The sequence below is a fragment of the Malania oleifera genome, chromosome 5 (genome assembly GCF_029873635.1).
Source record: "Malania oleifera isolate guangnan ecotype guangnan chromosome 5, ASM2987363v1, whole genome shotgun sequence".
In the NCBI taxonomy this organism is placed as follows: domain Eukaryota; kingdom Viridiplantae; phylum Streptophyta; class Magnoliopsida; order Santalales; family Ximeniaceae; genus Malania; species Malania oleifera.
In genome coordinates, this window is record NC_080421.1 from 84,433,770 (window position 1) to 84,449,212 (window position 15,443).

Below are 15,443 nucleotides of genomic sequence, written 5' to 3' on the forward strand. Positions count from 1 at the left end.
TTGATTTCAAGTTTGGATGAGAGAGTCGATTCACGAGAGACAGAGAGACCCATTGCCAATTATTTCACTGATTCAGAAGTTGGTCATGCTTGTCTTCTCCCCCCTCTGATCTGCAATGTCTGGCGACAAAGGCTGGGAGGGAGGTTCAACGTTTGCAAGCAAGAGAGCATAAAGAGGATTTTCGCAACTTTAAGCCTTCCACAAAGCGATGTTCAGCAATGAGGGCTGCACCACAGCAATGGCTAGGGTTTGAATGCTGCAATCTTGTTTTTCATTTATTCATATTGTAAAATTGAAAATTTAGCTAACTTTTTTGTAATTTTTTGGAAAACTAAAATATAAAATGAAAAATGTTTTCCACAGATAAATGGGCTCCAAGTTTTTTATTATATATTCTAGATTCCTTCCCTTAATCAGTTAAAATTTCATCTTTTTTTAAAGTCTTGATTCATTCCCCTACTTTGATTTGTTAAGAGAAAGCATACACAGAAATATGATTTTTTTATTGTCAAAATTTAAATGCATTTTTCAATTTTTCTTGTTGTTTGTATATCAATATATGCATGTCATTTAGAGTTGATTTTTGAAATTTGTACCGAGTCTTATTTGATTCTCAATTCTAGATTCCCAAAATTGGAATTTCAATTCTCTATTTGAATCTCGGTTTGCACAACCATGCCCAAACAAACACACCAACGCAAGGTTAAACAATAAATCTTATCCCAACGTAAGGAAATACTCGGCTTCTTTCCAGAAAAAAATAGGCCAATTACATTCCAACAATAAACCCACAACACTGCAAAAATTGCACCTCTCCATAATACTGCAGCATCCTTCTTCATGCCACAGCCACAAGGGAGATACCCAACTATTCTCCACCAAGTTCAGGCAACCCAACTTTCTCTCAATAAACCAAAAGACTTGTTCCATGTTTTCCAAGCAAAATCATAGTGCAAAAAACAAATGAAAATCTCTTTCTCAACTTTTAAGGCATAAAAAACTCACATCTAGAGAAAGAGCCTTCGAAGGTCTCCAACTCTGCAACATGTTATTGGTATGAACCCTATTAAGAGCAACAAATCGAGTAAAAGCCTTAATTTTGGGAGCAAATTTATACTTCCAAATCTTTTTATACAACAGAAAAGAAATATCAGCATCAGTCAAAAAATCACAAAAAAATTTGCAAAAATAAACTCCCGAAAAATCCAAATCCCAATACAAACTATCCGCATAAGGAAACATAACAATTATCCAACACCAATGACAAAGATGAGAGCTCATCCGTCTCCCTGTCATTAAGAAGCCCTACAAAAGTGGAAATCCCAAGAAGACAAAGGACCATCCAAATCCAAAAATGAAGAATAATGGCATTATGCCCTGAACTCAAACTATAAAGACGAGGAAAAGAAGTGGACAACAAAGCATTGCCCATCCAAATATCTTCCCAAAAATGAATAAGAGAACTCTCATCCAGAACAAACTTGGTAGGATGAATGAAAGAGGGATAAATCTGTGAGATAGACCTCCACAAACTCTCTATGAACATCTTAATCCCAAGCTTGTATCCCAACCATTCCCCTGCAATCCAACTTACTTCAACAACTCAGCCAAAGAGAGGAATCCTCTAAGGGGAACCGCCAAAGCCATTTAGCCAAGAGGACAATGTTTTTAGACACCAAATTTACAAGACCCAAGCTCCGTTCCAATTTAGACCAACGCACAACATTCCAATTAACCAAATGATACCTTTTCCCATTGATCCCAAACCAAAGGAGATCTCTCATTACTTCCTCAAGCTTACTAGCAAAAAAATTCACAAGAATCCTAAAAATAGACAAATAATATAAAGGGTAGCAAGGCAAGCTTAAATCAAAGTTATGCAACACCCCAAGGAAAATAACGCACCTTTCCACCCATCTAAATACTTAGACACGCTTTCCACAATTGGATCCCAACCACCTCCTCCCCAAGGATACCACCCAAAGGGACCCCTAAATGAGACAAGTGCCAACCTAAAATACCACACTCCACTAATGAGGCCAACTCCCAAACTCCATTGGCAATCAGATTAATAGCGGCTATACTGCTCTTCTAAGGTCAATTTTAAGCCCAAAAACCCTTTCAAACAAGCGAAGGAGGCTCAAAATGTTCAAAAAAAGAGTTGTGGTCACCTAGAAAGAATGTAGTATCATCTATGAGGCACCATCACCCCTTTCCTCCCCACTTCCAAGCCTTTTACAAGCCCCTACTCCACTGCCTTATCGGCTAATATACTAAAAACATCAACCACTAAAACAAAAAAAGGAAGAGCAGATCACCTTGTCTGATACCCCTCAAAACTCTAAACCAATTTGTTCCCATTTATTATAACATAAAAAGAAAACATGGGACATGCATCCCCTTATCCAAGAACACCTCCTCTCCCCAAAACCTTTTCTAACAAATACTACATCCAAGAAATTCCAATAGACCCTATTATAAGCTTTTTCAAAATCAAATTTAAAAATAATCCCCTTCTCCTTTCTTCTCCGGATGACTACTTCATTAGCAACCAAAATAGCATTCACAATCAGCCTACTCCCCACATACACACTTTGAGCCTTAGAAATAGTATTATGAAGCACAGCACTCGGCTTATTAGCTATAATTTTAGCAATAATCTTATGCACACTTGAAACTAATAAATCTATTCATCTTAGGCACCAAAGTGATGAAAGTGGAATTAATGTTCTTACTAAGAATCCCATTCCAATAAAATTTGTTGAAAACCTTCAAGATATCCCCATTAGTAACATCACTAAGAGTTCCATTCCAATAAAATTTGTTGTAAACCTTCAAGAAGTCCCCCTTAGTAACATCCCAACAATCTTGACAAAAAAGCCATGTTAAACCCATCTGGACCTGGAGCCTTGTTCCTATCCCTCCCCAACACCATAGCCCTCACTTCCTTCCCCCAAAAAGAGTCTTTCCAACCAAGGCATCTAAGCAATAATCTTATGCACACTTGAAACTAATAAATCTACTCATCTTAGGCACCAAAGTGATGAAAGTGGAATTAATGTTCTTACTAAGAATCCCATTCCAATAAAATTTGTTGAAAACCTTCAAGATATCCCCATTAGTAACATCACTAAGAGTTCCATTCCAATAAAATTTGTTGTAAACCTTCAAGAAGTCCCCCTTAGTAACATCCCAACAATCTTGACAAAAAAGCCATGTTAAACCCATCCGGACCTGGAGCCTTGTTCCTATCCCTCCCGAACACCATAGCCCTCACTTCCTTCCCCCAAAAAAGGTATTTCGAACCAAGGCATCTAAGCCTTAGAAATAGAACTCCAATCTAACCCTCAATCATAGGCCTAGTACCAATTTACTGTCTCCTTAGCACAAAGATTAGAGAAAAAATCAGAAATCTCATATGAATCAAACAAGGATCCGAAATAACTTCTCCTACCCACATGCAAATCCCTAATCAAGTTCTTCCTTATCTTCCCATTAGCTAGCATGTTATAAGATTTTGATTTACAATCACTCTTCTTAACCCATTTCAATTTAGTCTTCTATCTCAATTTCTCACTTCCTTAAGAATCGAACCTCCCAACTCATTCTTCACAAAACATGACAGACTTCCTCACTCTCTGAGAGACTGGCATCTTCTTCTTTTCTAAGTAATTTTTTTACATACTCCAGCCAACAGTCAAACCATAAAGAACTATCTCAAAAAACTAGGTCAAAATATTCCATTTTGTCATCATGAAAGGTTATTACTATAGGAATCTATACATCCTTAACTGTTTGATCATGAGACATCCAAGTAGAAGGTTTTAGATTCAAACCTTGGGAAGATTGGGAAGGGATAATAAAAAGGTGATGATCTACACTGCTAATGAAAAATAAATAAAATAAAATTGTTAAAATAAAAAATATCACTTTAACAATTACCACCCCAAAAGATCCCTAAATAAGTCGAAGACCACTCCACATTTGTTGGAATCATACAATTCTCGATTTGAATCATACGATTGTATCAAGAAAGGCATAAATCGGTTAGAATTGCATGGGAGAATCTCATAAGACAATGAATCAAGGTGAATCCTATGATTCACCTTGTGAACCAGTTAATCGAATCAAATCGTACAAACTGTAAGATTCGGATGCAACTCCTCTAAACCCAACTAAAATATTTTTAAACCTTTTCATTTTTTAATGGTGGCCTTCTATTTTCTATTGACATGAGTTTTGTCCTCAAAGAAGGAAGAAAGAAGTCTGTCAGCCCTCTCCTTCTGCGCCTCTTATTTTTGCCTTTAGATAAGATTAGACAAAAATCAGAGTTAAAGAACGAAACCTGTATTGAGAAGAAAACCAGAGTCAGCTAGTTGGGTGAGCTTTGGTTGGCACATCACCCTCTCCACTCCTTTGGATTTAAAGATCATATTTTCATCAGTTTTTATAATTTAGTAAGTTTTGTTTATGTTTTTTATTTACTTTCTCTTCTTGTTTTAGTTATTAGAGCAAGCCCATGCATTAAAATGGCCTTTCTTATTAAACACCATAAAGTTCAAATTTTTATTGTTTTTCATTGATTCATTCCCTTAAAAAACATAAAGTTCAAGTTTTCATTCTGCATGCCACGGGCAGTCCCAGTGGTGATTAATTATTCTTAGCATAATTTCTCAAGGAAATAACATAAATTTGCAAGAGCAAACATAAAGTATGATAACAAGATATTCAGGCCATAGCTCAACAGCTGTATTAATTGAAACCTTACTACACACCACATTTGGCCCACACTTTGTCATGCTTGTTTTTAATATGCACATCAAGCCCAATTTTTAAAATTTGCATAGTTTTGAAAGTCCATTGCCAACTTGCATGCATCTAAGGATAAATATAGGGGGCGCCCCCCGCGGGGGGGGGGGGGGTGGTGTTGGTGGTGGGTGCGAAACCATCTTTGCCACTCAATCAAATTAACAAGGGTATTCTGGACAAAATGCACAAAATGAACACTTCGTAACCTAATTTCTGAATGGAGGCTCTGCAGGGTTTCAAATCAGTTCAACCAAAAGAACAAAGAATAATGAGAAATTGGGCTCGCAGAGGCACACCAAGGGCGCACAATATTGCACCAAGGGGCACCCCCTTGTGTGCCCCTGCACGATCTTTCCTTCTTTTCTTTTCTTTTTCTTGTTTTTCATTTAATTTTCTCCTAAATATAGCGCCCAACACTTTCAGATGCCTTATTTTCAACTCTTGGATCAATATTTGAGCAATTTTGGACCCTTGGATGGCCACCTCAGCCTCCATGGCAAAACCTTAATCCTAGGGCTTCTAGTTTACCCATAACAAGAAACTATGGTGCTTCTTCATAGAGATCAATCTGGAGGGCAGGAACTGCCAGGTCTCAGCCCCCATACATGGTCTTCCAACTTGCAGAGACCTGTCTTTTTGGTAAACAGTCACCCAGGCCTCACTACAACACCTTTCATAATGAGGCACCCCTTCTCCCAAAGTTATAGTGCTATTTTGCCAAGTTTCTTAGAGAAAGTTGTCTCGTGCCCCTAGGCATGGAGCATCGACAGCTGAAACACTTCAAGCATTTAATTGGTCAGATATTTGGTTAGCTACAACTTTTAAGTCTTGATTAAAGGAATCTATTGGGTATTTGAGTTTAGATCATTTTCTTATATCAGGTAAAAACATTATTATGATTTTATGGTTAATCATTCACATGCAATGAATAATATATTATGCTTTCTTTGGGTATTGTGTGCATGGGTGTGCTGTTTTGGCCCCTTACGCATAGGCATTTGAACTACTACTTATTTGATTCCGTATCCAAAATAGGGACCAGTATGCAAATTATGATTTCATCCTAACAGCAAAACCACGATCAGATCAATTTTTTTTATATTTTTGCCTTACATTTTAATTTTTTTATTATTTTGACGATCATAAAATTGTGTTGCATGGCTTGCTGAGCTAAAGCCTTCCACATAAGCTTAGATGTCAAGTCATGGTCAATAAATGAGGTAGAAATTATATTTTCACTTGGTTCCTGCTTGATTCAATATGTTGATACATAGTGTAAAACCAACATTATTTATTATTGCTTGCTTCATGTTTGATTGAATATAATTGGGGAGGGCAGTGATCATGGAAGATAATGAGTAATTTCTGTTTTAGATGGAGAATTATCTATGGTAATAGGTGGATTATTTGGTATTTGGTTTCCTTTAAGTTATATGAACGGCTGGATTATTTAATTTTTCATGGAAATAAAATATATATTTTCAGTCGAAAGCTTAGCTCACAGAAGTTGATACATGATGTTAGACTTAGACATGTATTCCTGCTTATTTCTTTTATATAGTGAGTGCCTTGGCTTTCATTTAAATTTGAGTTTACTATATCATACACATTTAAGAATCAAAGAATAGCAATTTTCCAGAAATGTGAATAACCCATCCTCCTCTCTTTGAAACAAGGGGCATTTCCGGTTCTATCGGTGCTTGAAACAATTTTGTCTTCTCCATATTGCTATATCTCTAGAGTCAATAATTTTTAATGAGGAACTACAGAACTCAATCACTTGCTGCCGTTACTCTTCAGTTTTCTGTTGAGGTCTATCCTATAGAGGTACTCAGATTGGATCGGTGATAGATTTTTTCGTCGTAAACCTAATTGACTGAAAGGACAAAATTGAGATGCTTGACCTTTCTCTTTTTTTCTTTTTATCAGCAAAGAGACTTATTATTAAAGGGCGTCAAGGGATGCCAGTCAAGTGCAATGGAAACAATAAAAAGCAATACAACCATCACAGTAAAACATCAAGTCAAAGATTACAAAAATATCCCTGCCAGCCAGCTCACTTCGCCAATTAGAAATCATAGAATGCACTTTTACATCCTGCACAGTAAAAACCATTCCATCAAAAGCTCTCCTGTTTCTTTCCCCACATACCAACATTTCTCAATTTACCTTAATTTCGAGGCCCTAGACTGACTTTAAAATGACTTTCGAAGTTAGAGGTTCTTATCACTAGATTAATTTGATTAACGAATGGTTGCTTACATTAGTCCTTGAATGCTTGAAAAGAAATCCCAATAATATTTTGCACAAAAGCCCATTTAAAGAGACCAAATTATTCTGAAAGAATAATTAAAACATTTTTTTTTTATTATTTTGATGGGCGGGAGAGCAAAGACACAAATGCTAAGGTCAAGTAGGACAAAGTCACAATTTATAGCTAATGTAGAAGAACAAGAAAGACAAGCAAATTTGAACTTTTCCTTATGTACCTTTTGGTTTGCTGGATCAAAAGAATGGGAAGCCCAACTAATGCAAATATTCTTTTTTGGGTTAAAGACACTAATTTCCCCTGAGATTTAACAAAAAGACAAAGACCTTCCTTGAGGTTTCAAAAATCCCATTAACCTCTACTGATGTTTCAAAAATGTCACAGACCTCCCTTGAAATTTGCCAAAAAGATAAAAACCTCCCCTCAAAAGATTTGTCTTTTTGTAAAATACAAGAGAAGGTTTGTACCCTTTTGGCCAATCTCAAGGGAGGTCCATGGAATTCTTGAAACCTAAGGGGAGGCCCCTGAAATTTTCAAAACCTCAGGGGAGGTTAATATCCTTTGCCCTTCTTTTTTTAGTTCACATTATAAGATTCCCAAGAATGCACATAAGATGCCCATGTAAGTGCTCACATGGGAATCCCAATAGGCATTTTGAGAAGAAGACCATCATACAGTGGGCTGTAACCAATGTATGGACAATATATGAAAAATAATCATGTTTTCAACACAAAAATCCTACTATTAAGATAAGATAAGATAAGATAAGGGAGGGACGACTCAAATGGTATGGACACTTGCAACGTAGGTCACATAGTGCACTAGTGAGAGAGTAAGTTAGTTACTGTGGGGCACAGTAGAAAGGATAGGGGTAGACCTAAAATAACTTTGGACGAGATAGTGAGTAAAGATTTAATATCCCTGAATCTGTCAAAAGAAATGGTCCATGATCGCATAAATTGGCGGAAAATGATTCATATAACCGACCCCACCTAGTGGGACTTAAGGTTGGTTTTATTGTTATTGTTGTTCCAAAATTTTCAACCATCATAAATAGAAAAAGAATTCAACATATAATAATCCAATTAACCAAAATAATAGGGGCAATATTGTCTCAAAATTTCATCAATTATGCCATGTTATTATTACATAATAATAATATTACTACTTTCATTTTTACTTAGTTCTATTTTTATTAGTAAAATAAGTTATTGTTATAAATTTAACAATAGTGTGTAACTAAAAAATAATATGGGGGGCGCTAGTGCTCAACCGGACAAATTGGTGGGGGCAATCTAGTCCCTAAAGTAGACTACCTATGGTGGAATTCGCATGATACATATCCATGGGGGAGCATGGGGGTGGTGTTGACTTTTTGAATCCGATCCCTGTTTTGATTATGACAAACCACAGCATCTCACTTGTGTACTTAGTGAATGTACGGGTTTATAATTCAGGAAGCACAAGTGAAGGATGCAAAATGGAAGCCGTAAATACACTTCAAGCTCAAACCAATCGACGTATTCCATGGGAATTCAGAAGAGCAAAAGGCGTGAAGACCTTTATTTTTTGGGTTGTAAGAATTAATTAGGTTTAATTGTGCATGCATTCCTCATGATTTAATTTGAAGCTCAATGATCTTAGATTGACCTTAGGGCACATAAACTGTCATGAAAACATTTTTTCCAAAACAAGTTTCTTCAAAAAACTCCTTCATGTTTCTTCCGTCGCCTTAATGAGCACTTTTCTCTATCAAACACACTTATCTTGAAAAGTGTCCAACATGAAAGTTTTGAGATTTTATCTTAGCTTTCTATTAATACTAAGCACATTCAATTTGAAGTTGTATAGAAAAAGTTATGTCCAAAAAAACTGAAGGGTGTCTGCAGCAGAAAAATTTTTTTCATGCTTCTTTCGTCTCATTGATGAGCGATTTTATCAATCAATCACTCCTTATCTTAAAAAGTGTTCAACATGAAAGTTGTAAGGTTTTCTCTTAGCTTTTTGTTGATACCAAGAACATCCAATTTTGAGTTGTATAGAAAAAGTTATGCCTGAAAAACTGACGGGCTTCCGCACAGAAAGAGCCCCAACGGCCGAAAAATAGCTAGTTTTCAAATTAAATTATATTTTAATACCCCCAACGGCCATAAAACGGCTAGTTTTGGTTTGGCCTATAAATACATGTCTAAACACTTGAAAAAGGTTGGAAAAACTCTTGGGAAGCATACTTGCATACTCTTTGATTCTCATTCATTTTTTTATACTCCATTTTAAAGTTTAAATTCTTTTTTCTCCTACTCTCATCTTGAAAAATCTTTTTGGGAAAAAATTTTTGGGGTTATACAAGCTAGGCTTTGAGCATATATCCATTTCATATATATTGCTTGAAGAGCCTCTTGTTCTTGAGATCTCTAAAGTCAAATTTATTTGAAGAAATCATTTTCTAAATTTCTCCTACTTCTCTTATTTGAAAATATTTTTTTGGAGAAAACTCTTTGGATTTTTTAAGAGAGCTTTGAGCAATATATCCACTCATATTTTTCTTGCTTGAGAGGCTTCTCATATTTGAAATTGCAAAGGTCAATCACTTTGAAAAAAATCATTTTCCATGCTCTCACTCATTTATTTGAAAAGTATTTTGAGTGTTCCACATACTCTACTGAACTTCATTTGAAAATCATTTGAGAGTGCATATTAGGATTTTATTTGTACAAATCAGTTTATTTGAGAAGCGTCTACTTGTACGAAAATTTCCATATCATTTGTATTGGCAGTTCGGATTGTGAAGAGGTAGCTACGCCTCGTATAAGCAGCGAATTGTGAAGAGATAGCTACGCCTCATGTAAGCAGCGGATTGTACAGAGGTAGTTACGCCTCGTGTAACCAGTGGATTGTAAAGGATAGCTTCACCCTGTGAAGAAGTGAATTGTAACAGGAAGCTTCGCTCGATTTTTAGGAGCGAATAGTGGAATCCTTGGGTGGTTTGCCCAAGGCGCGGACGTAGGCGAAATTTGCCGAACCTCGTTAAAAATTTCGTGTTTGCGCTTTCTCTTCCCTACTCTATTTAATTTCCGCACTCATATGCTTTCATTATTGCGCTTGCTTGAATATTGTTTGCATTTAAATTGTAATTGCTTTGAGAAGTCCTCATAAGACCCTAGGTTGCGAAATACTGATTGTGATTAAATTAGGATACCCGACCTAGGAATTTTTAAAATACCCAGTTCAACCCCCCCCCCCCCCCCTCTTGGAATTACACCTAAAATCACAGATGGGATTCCCATTTTTGTGAGAACCCTTCATTGCCCAGAAATGTGAGATTATTCTAACCCCAAAACAAATGTAGGAACAGGATGCCATAGGTGATATTCCCAGGAACGTGGAAAGATGCTCACAACCAAACAACCCTTTAATGCCAAGGCCAAGTACTTCAAAAAATACAAACACTAACAAATATTATAAACAAAAGAACAAAGTTAATCATCAACCATGAGAATCTAAGCTATAGAAATAAAATCATCAATCAGCTGAAAAATACCTCTTGGCATCTCTTTTGACAAAAGAATATGCTATTCGAATCATCACATTGAGCATCATTTGCCTGAACGCAGGACTGGTGATCTACAACATGCATAAGATTAAATTTTTCAGCCATATCTACGAGTTTTAGTAAAAAAGAACACTGAATTAAAAAGGAAATAAAGAGAGGATTCAAAGAACAACTACAGCTATGCACAACAAAAATTAATAAAAACAATCAAAAATTTTAATAGAATAAGAAGATAAAAGCAAGTACATTTTTCCTCGCACAAACGACAGGTGAGTATAGCAGAGATGGCTTTATCATGACTGCCATTCCCTTGACATGAATTCCTTCCACAAAATTTGCATGAACAATATACACAGTGCCACTCACCTAAAGGTAACTTCTGCAAGGAAATGAAAATAATAAATACATCAATCCACATAAGTAAAAAAAAAATTTGTTATACTGAATTCTTATGTACCAAAAATAATTAGGTCTCCCAATATTAAAATTATAGTGCTAGTCCAATTTTGATAAATTATTGAGTGCATGCATTAATGTTCAAAACTTCAAGGGAACATTTTTTTTTTTAACCTAAGTTGAAATAATTCCAGACAGGCCTCTTCTGGTCCAACAGGATGCATAGTGCCACGCATGAATATAAGATGAAATAAATAAACATCACAAATAACATATGGTGGAACTTTAAGCTAATGCGATATTCTGAATATTGCGAGTCATATTTGTTAACTTTTTAGTTTTAATAATTACATTGGGCTGGACTTGGCTTTGGCCTAGCTGGACCCTAACATATCAGCATAAAAATGGGGCCAGGCTTTGTAAGGTCTGAGTACCTCAACAACCATGTAATAATCCGCCATTCCAAGCCCAGCCAATTGACACCTACACAGCTAGTTCTAACCTCATAATTCGTGTTATAACGTGAAAGATCAGCGCAAATATTTTATCAGAACTTGGGTTGAAGATTTTCTACTTTCAAGATCATTCATAAGATGGATAAACAAAATACAGAAAACGCCTCTTCTTTTTCCATGCTTCAAAAATCCTATTCAACATAGCACTAGGAAAATGGTTTAAAACATATTTTTGTCACAGTTAAAAATCTTTAAAACCATATCAAACATGGCAACGTGGCATACTTGTATATCCAAGCAGCTTTGATGGAATGTCGATGGACAACCATCACAACAGATCAGATCCCCACCATCTCCACAAATGCCACAAGTATCATCATTTGGGTCATCCCCGTCAACATTTATGAGAACAAATCCATTACGATCAGATTCATCTTGTTTATTCCACGAGTCTAACTGGCACTGCAACAGGGAAATCCCTGTTTCCAAATATATATTTTGAGATGCCTGACACAGTCTGCTTCCTGCATGGGTTTCAAATTTTGAAATTGTGACAATTTCATTACAGCACCTACAATAAATGCCATCTCTTGTAATCGTACCCTCAAGCATTACTTGTGTTCGTCTCTGGTTCATATACTGCACCTTCGCATTAAGTGGAACAACTCCCAAATCAATCATCCAGGTGAGCACGCTTCGTTTGCCAAAATATGGAGCGTAGCCATCAAGTTCAGAAGTCACTGAATTCTGAGAGCTGCGAACCAACAAAGCACATCGCTTACGATTTTGAGTTTCTTTCAAGAACTTATGCCGTTTAACCATCTTAGAACTCAGTTTCTCTTTGTACTTGAAGTTTAGTTCATTCTTTGCTCCATGTTTTTTCTTTGCAGATTTCTTTCCAATACACCCTTCATCAGCATTATCTCCTCCATCACCTTTTTGCTTCAACTTATTTTCTTTCTCCTTTTGCTTCTTTGTAATCCTCGATAGAATACTAAGTTCCTCCTCCGGTATCGGAGTAAATGAGAAACCAACCATTGAGGTCTTACAATCACCAATACCACCTTCATAACTCTTTTTCAGCACGCTGTAAGCCAATGTAACAGACCAGTAACCCCTTCCTTCAGGACTGACATACACTGCATCTTTGTACTCTTTACTTCTCCTAGGCCTATAGTCAACCTTCCAGCCTGCACTAAGAAGCATATCTATTATTCGCAGTCTTAGTAACTGTTTTTTTGTAGATCGACCATCATCCCCAGACCTACGCTTCTTACTGGACGAACGACAATTCAAAGACAGTTTCGCAACAAATTTCTTCTCTTGATTTTTTGGTGCATTTCCCTTGAAACCAGCTGCTAATTGAGAACCCCTTTTATCTTTCCCAGTCCCAAAGACCCCTTTGTTGTTACGCGTCACATTTACAACCCCATTAGTCCCATGTAATCTGCAGGAATTTTTAGGCCTGCCCCTACCCCTCTTCTTTAATATGCCAATCAATTGATTACTTTCACTCTTCTCCATCTGAACCATTACCTTGTCACCGCCATCAGTTACCCTACTTCTTTTCCCAAACACAACACTTCCACTCTGTTTCATGTCAACTTCATTCTTCCCACCACCTTTTTCATTCTCAATCTCTGTCCTAGCTGCAGACCTTGACCGCAACACTCTACCAACAAACCCAACGTCACCATTGGAAGGCTCCTCCAACTTCTTCATCGCATCTACCCCCTGACATTTATTACCATCAACATTTTTTCTTCTCCGGCCCCTCTTTCGCTTTTCCGTATTGCTGCCTTCACCACATCCAATATGTTCCAACCCATCCCTCATCACCTCAATATCTTCAGTTCTTGCAGCATTGATTGATGGCACTTCTCCACACTTCACATGACTCAATAGCAGGCTTCCTTTATCCTCTAACCCATCACCACCCCCATGACATTTATCACCATCAACCTTTTTTCTTTTCCGTCCTCTCTTACGCTTTCCTGTATTGCCACCTTCACCACATTCCACATGTTCCAGCCCATCCCTCTTCTCCTGAATCTCTTCACTTCTCGCAGCACTGATCGATGACACTTCACCGTGCTTCACATTACTCAGAAGCAGGCTTCCTTTATCCTCTGACTCATTGCCACCCCCATCACATTTATCAACATCGATATTTTTTCTTTTCCGCCCCCTCTTACGCTTTCCTGTATCGCTGCCTGCACCACATTCCACGTGTTCCAACCCATCCTTCTTCTCCCTAGTCTCTTCACTTCTTGCAGCATTGACCAATGACACTTCTTCATACTTCCCATGATTTAAAAGCAGGCTTGCTTTATCCTCTGATCTATCACCAGCCCCATCACATTTATCACCAGTAACATTTTTTCTTTTCCGCCCTCTCTTACGCCTTCCTGTATTGCCATCTGCACCACATTCCACATGTTCGAACCCATCCCTCTTCTCCCCAATCTCTTCACTTCTCACAGCAGTGACCAATGACACTTCTCCAGACATCACATGACTCAAAATCTGGCTTCCTTTATCTGCTGGCTCATCACCACCCCCGTCACATTTATCACCATCAACATTTTTTCTCTTCCGCCCCCTCTTACGCTTTACTGTATCGCCACCTTCACCACATTCCACATGTTCCAGCCCATCCCTCTTCTCCTCGATCTCTTCACTTCTTGCAACACTGACCAATGGCACTTCTTCGCACTTCACATTACTCAAAGTCGGGCTTCCTTTCTCCTCTGACTCACCACCGTTACTCACCCCATCCCCCCTTTCCTCAACAATCTCAGGGCTCAACAAAACTGCATCTCTCTCCAACTTCTCCGGAAAACTACGGGATCTCAAGCCCTCTGTCATGATTTCATCTCATTCGAGCACCATACAAAATCCCTAACTTGAAACACCTCCCCCAAACACTTAAGACAGCTTCAATCCAATCAAACCATGGTACAGAAACAAGCAAGTCCCATTAGTCTTTGCTCAGGAGCACCCGCACACAGAGCCGCGGACTGATCTGAAGAACAAATCAAAAACCAAAAACCGAACCCCCAAAAATAATCAGACAAAAACCCAGAAATTAAAAACAAAAGTCGAATGTGCGAATCAAAACAAAAAAAATTAAAAAAATTAAAAATCAAGGACAGCGACAGGGCTTACCACGTCAAATAACCAGCAAAATCGAACATTTCACTGCTTAATCCGAGATGACCGCGCGACGACCCCGAAAGAGACGAGCTTGGGAAATCGGGGTTTAGACTTCACAGCGATGAACAGGGAGAGGGTTTAGAGAGGGGAAGGAGGCGTTTGGGAAATTACAATTGGGAAGGGCTTCACCTTTTCCACGGTTTTGTTGGCACTCGAAGCAAGGTGCGAAAAGTGAGCTTGGATTTCATTCGCTGTTCTGCTGATTTTGTAATTTTCCCTCCATAAGCTTTGCCGAAAAATGAAAAATCAAAATTTAGGAACCATTTTTCAGATGAGGTCTTCTTCGCGGCGCCGTGCCGTGCCGTAGCTGAGTCACGGGTCATCCGAAAGGGCATGGGCATCTTGGGCCGGGGAACACGTCGGCTCTAGGACAACTCCCCCCGCGTTAGCTTCAACTTTCAACACTCGGGCCTGTATTTTAGGCCTCGTGTTTTGGCATTGGCAGCACCATCTTTAACTAGCCCAAATCAAAAAGAACTCATTCTTGATTTTTCTAAAATTACTTCTATGTATATATATTGACTTTCCTTATTTGCACAATCGGCCTTCACAGCTTCGCAAGAGCATGCCTTTCTTGTAAAAGGTTTTTGGAGATATATCGAAGGCTAGAACAGTGCGTCGGTGATGGGGCATTCTTATCCTTCCTTTTATTATATTTCTATTTTAAATTTTTTATTACGTTATTTTCCTATCCCGTTTCATTTTACGAGCCAAACATGGTGTTATTTTTATGAATAAAATGAAA

General features: G+C 37.7%; 1 protein-coding gene across 4 annotated transcripts in view; it reads right to left on the reverse strand.

Moving 5' to 3' along the window:
- The window catches only part of LOC131155706 (uncharacterized), a 45,704-nt gene extending 30,520 nt beyond the window's left edge, over positions 1-15,184 (reverse strand). For 2 of the 4 annotated variants that reach the window (XR_009136882.1, XM_058109050.1), the window contains exons 1-4: positions 14,651-15,156; positions 11,768-14,507; positions 10,878-11,010; positions 10,620-10,702 (exon numbers count right to left, since the gene is read on the reverse strand). Coding sequence is in view for 1 of the 4 variants with exons in the window: in XM_058109050.1 (XP_057965033.1) it covers positions 10,620-10,702; positions 10,878-11,010; positions 11,768-14,350 (2,799 nt within the window). In the remaining 3 variants the exon portion in view is untranslated. Of the gene's footprint in view, positions 1-10,619; positions 10,703-10,877; positions 11,011-11,767; positions 14,508-14,650 lie in introns of all 4 variants that reach the window. The other 2 variants (XR_009136883.1, XR_009136884.1) reach the window with 2 other exon arrangements.
- Positions 15,185-15,443: the final 259 nt, after the last annotated feature.